The 5,915-nt window shown below is 38.5% G+C and overlaps 2 protein-coding genes across 2 annotated transcripts; one reads left to right on the top strand and one right to left on the bottom strand.

The window, feature by feature from the left end:
- Window positions 1-671: 671 nt before the first annotated feature.
- Window positions 672-2,175, bottom strand: LOC132308582 (uncharacterized). The gene is made up of 2 exons (XM_059806700.1): window positions 1,571-2,175; window positions 672-1,412 (listed from the first exon to the last, which is right to left on the bottom strand). Exons 1-2 carry the CDS (start codon window positions 2,093-2,095, stop codon window positions 993-995), a joined length of 945 nt encoding a protein of 314 aa, XP_059662683.1. The 5' UTR covers window positions 2,096-2,175; the 3' UTR covers window positions 672-992.
- Window positions 2,176-3,392: 1,217 nt separating this feature from the next.
- On the top strand, window positions 3,393-5,259 carry LOC132308580 (UDP-glycosyltransferase 79B6-like). Its single transcript, XM_059806699.1, has one exon. The coding sequence runs from the start codon at window positions 3,535-3,537 to the stop codon at window positions 4,966-4,968; it is 1,434 nt and encodes a 477-aa protein (XP_059662682.1). The 5' UTR covers window positions 3,393-3,534; the 3' UTR covers window positions 4,969-5,259.
- The last annotated feature ends 656 nt before the right edge of the window (window positions 5,260-5,915 follow it).

Here is a 5,915-nt window from a genome sequence, read left to right as displayed (position 1 = left end):
GGTGCCTTCATATCATTTGTTGAACATCATCTTTGAAAGTAATTTTTTTTTTTTTTTACTTGTATGAAAATTTTGAAAAAATTTCATTATGTTATTCACATCACAAAACAATTTTGTGCGATGAGGACGGAATTAGCGAGATCATTTCAAATTTAATCTAACATGCTTGTACGGATATTTTAAGTAATTTCGTTATGTTATTTATAGCCCAAAACACTTTTGTGCTATGAGGACGGAATCAGCAATATCATTCCAAATCTAATAATCTGATTGCTCCAAATGTAATGAATGAGAAAATATCTTCTTTTTTTTGTTGAATATCATATTTCAAAGTCTCTGTGTGTGTGTATATATATATATATATATATTCTTGTATAAAGATTTTAAGAGATTTCATTGTGTAATTCATGTCACAATATTTTTGTGCTATCATTCCAAATCTAATGCGTTGATTCAATGCCTAAATATTTTGGATGACAAATTGTTCATTGATATGTGGAACACTATCAACGACGCAACTAAATCCGATTATATTTCCAAACAGAACTTTAATTATTTAAATTTATTTGGGAAGTCATTTTGAATTGCTAAATGACATAGACAACAAAATCAAGCTTTAGCAAAATGTCAAGACGGAGCCTTTACAGCTCAGTATATCTTTTATACAGATATCCAAAGAATATTATGTGCTATATAAAAAATTAAAAATAAAAAAATGCCACATAAATAATGAATTTTATTCTTCTACAATTCCCCTATTCTTCCAATTCAGTTCCTGGAATCCCTGCTATTGTGCCTGTACCATGGACAAAACGCCCTTACGGTTTAAAAGCTCATTGGTCCCAAATATGTAACCTTTCAAGATAAAGTTTTAGCAATTGAGAATTACAAAAAATGAATTGCAGGGAATACAAACAAGAACAAAAGGATAGATTACTGGAAATGATTGCCTCCCACCCTTATTTCAATGTCACAAAAGGTTATCAACACTCTTAATGCGCATTAGATGCCACAGCTCTAGCCCAAAACTTAATCTGTGTCTTCATGTCTTTTGGTGAACTCTTGTCAACCCAATTTGGAATTGGTGGGGCAGAGCTCTGTACTAACCCTGCCTCAGAAAGATGAGGCCTCCTCACCTTGTCTTCATCAAAATCTTGTGTGTTCTTCTCTTGAAAACCAGGAATTCGGTTCGCCAAACTCGGGTCTAATTCTCCTTTGTCAAATGTGAAACCCATGTCCCTAAAACTTTGCACTTCTTCAGACTCAAGATCACCAACTCCTTTTCTCGTCTTCATTTGATTAGTTATAAGGTTTCGTGGCCTCATCTCCTTACAACCATCTGTGTTAATGCTTTCTCGCTCTGGTTTCTTTCGAGGATGTTGCATTGGAATGTTTGAACCTAGTGTCATGACCTACAATTAATCCAAGTTTAAATATCATAAGATAGCGAATAAAAAATACAAATCATATATATTTCAATTTGTGTTATTCTTTATCATCAAACTCATAGAGTCATAGTTTAGACCTTTGCTATAAAACACAAGCAAGAAACTATTTGATCAGATCATACCTTGGAAGTGTTTCGTGGTGGCAAGACATCTGAAGTACTGTTGAGCGACGCTTGCCTGATTAATTTGCTCAAAGCGAAGTCACTTTCCGCATCTTCATATGCATCTACCCTGCCTATACAAGGTGGTAGAGATGGTGCGCGAACCAACCTATGTCGCTGTCGCGGTGATTGAAGGTTGGATTTTCTCATACTGCAACCTCTTCCATTCTCTTGAATTACTTCTTCTTCTTCCCTTGGCATACAAGGTGGTGGCATCGATGGTGTACTAACCAAAGCATGGCCTTTGGAGAGTTTGAGTTTGTTGTTGGATGAGTTTTCCCTACATGAACTTCTAACAGGCGTATCTTGGCTGTAATTTGAGGAAGAAGGACAAGGATCAGAGAAACATCTCAAGAACTTGGTTTTTCTATCAAGAGAGTTTCCAAAGAACCAAGACTCTTCCAAGAGTTCACCAGGTTCTACTTTTTCATCTCTGGTACCAGTAGAAGAGGACTCAAAAGGGTCATCATCAATAATATGATCCATAGCTTCACAACTTAATTCTCACCTCCAACAAGTAATTTAATAAGAAGTCATGACTTCTTTGGTACTGATCTTTTTATATTGTTATCTGCAAAAATTTTGTCAATAGCCCAGTTGGGAAGTCCCATGTGGGGTGTAGACATCACGTGGCTTTAAGATTGCTACAAATTAATTATATGATGTGGAGATAAGATTATATTAAATTATTGATGATGATGTTATCTGTGTGTTGTGTGTGTTTATGTGTGTGTGAGAGACAGAGAGAGTATTCAAATAAGATGTGTGTGCATTTAATTGGAACAACTAAGGAATATGGGCTGGATTAATGGCTTGGAAGGTTGGAGGTGCATGAATAGCTAATGCCAGCATACTTGCCATGTGGGGAGCCCTTGTTTATGATGTACAAGCAACAGAAAAGGTTATTGGTTTTTCTTCTCTTTGTGTGACAGCTAAGGTTATAGGAGTTGGTAAATTGCAAAATAACAAAAGAGGGACTATTTAATGTTTGTTAAAGAGGTCCCAAGTGGCTCATATTGCTGTTCTACAGTGGGCTGGGCTGGGCAACCCCAATTTGATCTGTTTGCTTGAAACTAAGTTTAAGTCAACCTTGGGCTGACACTGGCCCATTCCAAGGACAGATCCATTACAACATTGCATACATCCTACATTTGGCCTGAAACTAATTTGGGCCAAAACCATCTATTGTAGAGTCTGGCATGGGCCACCCCAACCCTCATCATTTCCTTCTCTCTCTCTCTTTCTATATATATATATATATATTTCTTGGCAGGGGAGGAGCTCAAACACGAGCATACAGGTACGGGGGTGGTTGGGCACTTCATCAACTAGGTACTTTAATTCCTAGGTATACTTGATGTGTTGACATGTTTGGCTACTGCAACAGTAATTTGGATTTAGGGAATTAAATGAGGCTAATTTCATAAAAAATAAATTAACAATTAGAAAGTAATAAAGTATATAGGTAGGTGGGCGCAATTGAACAAGAGTCAAAAGGAACTAACAAACATTTCACTAAATGAGGCTAATTTCATAAAAAAATAAATTAATAATTAGAAAGTAATAAAGTATATACGTTGGTGGGCACAATTGAACTAACAAACATTTCACTTCAATTCATTGATGGCATATGTTATGCCTGCCACCCATAGATGGTTTTGGGATTTATGGTGCAGACAGACGGAGAGGGCTAATTCAACATTGACCATTTAAATTTGTGATTCTAAATACCTGCAAAAAGCAACTCATTTATACCCAGACCTCACTTATCCACTAGTCCATTTAAGCCTTAAAATTTGTGATTTGAAACCGTGTGTAATAAATGCTCTTTTCTCGCTCTAACCGTGAAGGGGCTTATTAAAACACCAACAATTTTAGAGCAAAAACAACACTGTTTCTGCTTACAGATTTTTTTTCCCACAAAAATGGCGGAATCCATGGACTCATCAAAGTTTCACATAGCTATGTTTCCATGGTTTGCCTTTGGTCACATCACTCCATTCCTCCATCTAGCTAACCAACTTGCTGAAAGAGGCCACAACATCTCATTCTTGTTGCCAAAACAAGCTCAACTTCACTTGCAACATTCCACCAATCTTCTTCATCCTCATCTCATCACCTTCCATGCCGTGGCCGTCCCACACGTCCAAGGCCTTCCTCCCGGCACCGAGACGGCTTCGGAAATACCCATTTCCTTGAATGGTCATCTAGCCACCGCCATGGACCTAATGCGTGACCAAGTCGAAGCATTGCTGCGCGTTTTGAAACCCCATTTTGTTTTCTATGACTTTGCTTATTGGATACCGGCAATAGCATCCAAGATTGGCTCCAAAACAGTATGCTACAGTGTTGTTTCCGCAGCTTCAGTGGCTATTGCATGTAAAGTACTAGTTCCCATGGACAAGGACAAGCCATTATCAGAATCAGACGCTGCCGAGTTCATACAATATCCACCACCAGGATATCCGTCTTCCACAATCTTGTTGAATGCATCTGAAGTTGGTGTATTTTCATTTGTATTGCAAGAGTTTGGCAGTGGCATAACATTTTATGACCGAGTCACAACCGCCCTGAAAGAGTGCAATGCAATCTCTATCAGGACATGCCAAGAACTAGAAGGGGACTTGTGTGACTACATAGGAAGCCAATTCGGAAAGCCAATGTTGCTGACAGGACCAGTCTTATTGCCAGCTGAACCACCAGTCTTATTGCCAGCTGAACCAGCAGCAAAAACACAACTGGAAGTTGATGGGTGGGGCAAGTGGCTCGATGGGTTCGAGCCAGGATCAGTGGTGTTCTGCGCATTTGGAAGCCAATGGGTCCTTGAAAAGGACCAATTTCAGGAAATTATTTTGGGGTTTGAGTTAACAGGACTGCCATTTTTGGTAGTTGCAAAACCGCCCTCCGGTTTGACATCAGTGGAAGAAGCATTTCCGGAGGGTTTTGAAGAGAGGGTTAAAGCAGGGAGAGGAGTGGTTTATGGAGGGTGGGTAGACCAACCAGCAATATTGGGTCACCCATCAGTTGGGTGTTTTGTGAGTCATTGTGGTTTTGGATCAATGTGGGAGGCTTTGTTGAGTGATAATCAGATAGTGCTTGTACCACATTTGCCTGACCAGATCTTGAATACTAGGTTAATGGCCCAAGAACTGAAGGTTGCAGTGGAAGTAGAGAGGGATGAAAATGGATTGTTTTCAAGAGAGAAGTTGTGCAAGGCCATCAAGTGCGTGATGGACAAAGAGAGTGAAGAGGGTGGTATGGTTAAGAAAAACCACCAAAAGTGGAAGGAGACCCTAACAAGGCAAGGATTCATGAGTGGTTATATAGATAAGTTTGTACAGAATCTGCAACAGCTTTAGCTCAATTTCACATCAAACATGATCAACTGATGAGGATATAACTCGGACACTCATTCATGTTTTGATCCTCTATCAGTCTATTATAATTAAGCTTTATGCAACTATATATATATATATATATATATATATTCATGTTACACTCTGTTCCTGATCCTTTAGATGTGATCTACCTTGCGTTTAATTAGGTAAGTTTTCTACGGTTAGCCAGTTCAGTCTACAATATTGTTGGTACTCGTGTTCGCGCGCAGTTGTTGTATTCTTGATTATGATGTAAAATTCTAGTTTTGTCTAGCTTTTGTTAGTGGTGTTAATTTGCTGTGGTAGTATCTTGTTTATAGCATGTGTTTGCCATGGTTGTATTCATGTTTACCATGTACAATTCTTGTTAATTCAGTCTAAATAATATTGTAGTTAGGGGTGTAACTCGGGTAGGTCCAACTCAAAATAACCCGAGCCCAGCCCGAAATTTTGTGAGCTTGGGTAATGTTTTTCTAATTTCAATTTGGGCCTAGACCATATATTTTGAGCCCGAATTCAATTCGGGTCGGGCTTGGGTTGATATGAATGAAGCCTGAAACCCAACCCGAACCTGAAAATATTATATATATTTATAATTATACTTAAATCACAAGAGTGTAGTAGCCAAATTGATAGTGTGCTTGGAATTCATTCTTAAAGTTTCAGGTTCAAGTCATGGGTGCAACATTAATTAATTATTATTTTTACACAAATTCTTTTGACGTGGGTTTAGTGTGGGCTCGAGTTGGACAAATTATGTATGGATTGGACTTAGGCAATTCGGCTCGGGCTTAAGGTTATATGGGCGTAACCCGAGATGAATGCCAAGCCCGCCCAACCCACCCGAGTTGCAGCACTAATTGTAGTTGGTGGTGTGTTGCACAGGTTGTATTCTTGTTTATGTTATACAATTCTTTAATTTCACTAAT

This window comes from Cornus florida, unplaced genomic scaffold, assembly GCF_030987335.1.
Source record: "Cornus florida cultivar Cherokee Brave unplaced genomic scaffold, ASM3098733v1 CherokeeBrave_3.0.0_Hap2_Chr05, whole genome shotgun sequence".
NCBI classification, from domain to species: Eukaryota; Viridiplantae; Streptophyta; class Magnoliopsida; order Cornales; family Cornaceae; genus Cornus; species Cornus florida.
The sequence above is the reverse complement of the archived record's forward strand: the minus strand, read 5'-3'. Positions and strand labels throughout refer to the sequence as shown.

Bases quoted from the DNA above. Each gene is read 5' to 3' on its own strand.
- LOC132308580 (XM_059806699.1), top strand. From the start codon at position 3,535: ATGGCGGAATCCATGGACTCATCAAAGTTTCACATAGCTATGTTTCCA.
- LOC132308582 (XM_059806700.1), bottom strand. From the start codon at position 2,095: ATGGATCATATTATTGATGATGACCCTTTTGAGTCCTCTTCTACTGGT. The intron at 1,413-1,570 runs GTATGATCTGAT...GATTAATTGTAG, and splicing joins CACCACGAAACACTTCCAAG to GTCATGACACTAGGTTCAAA.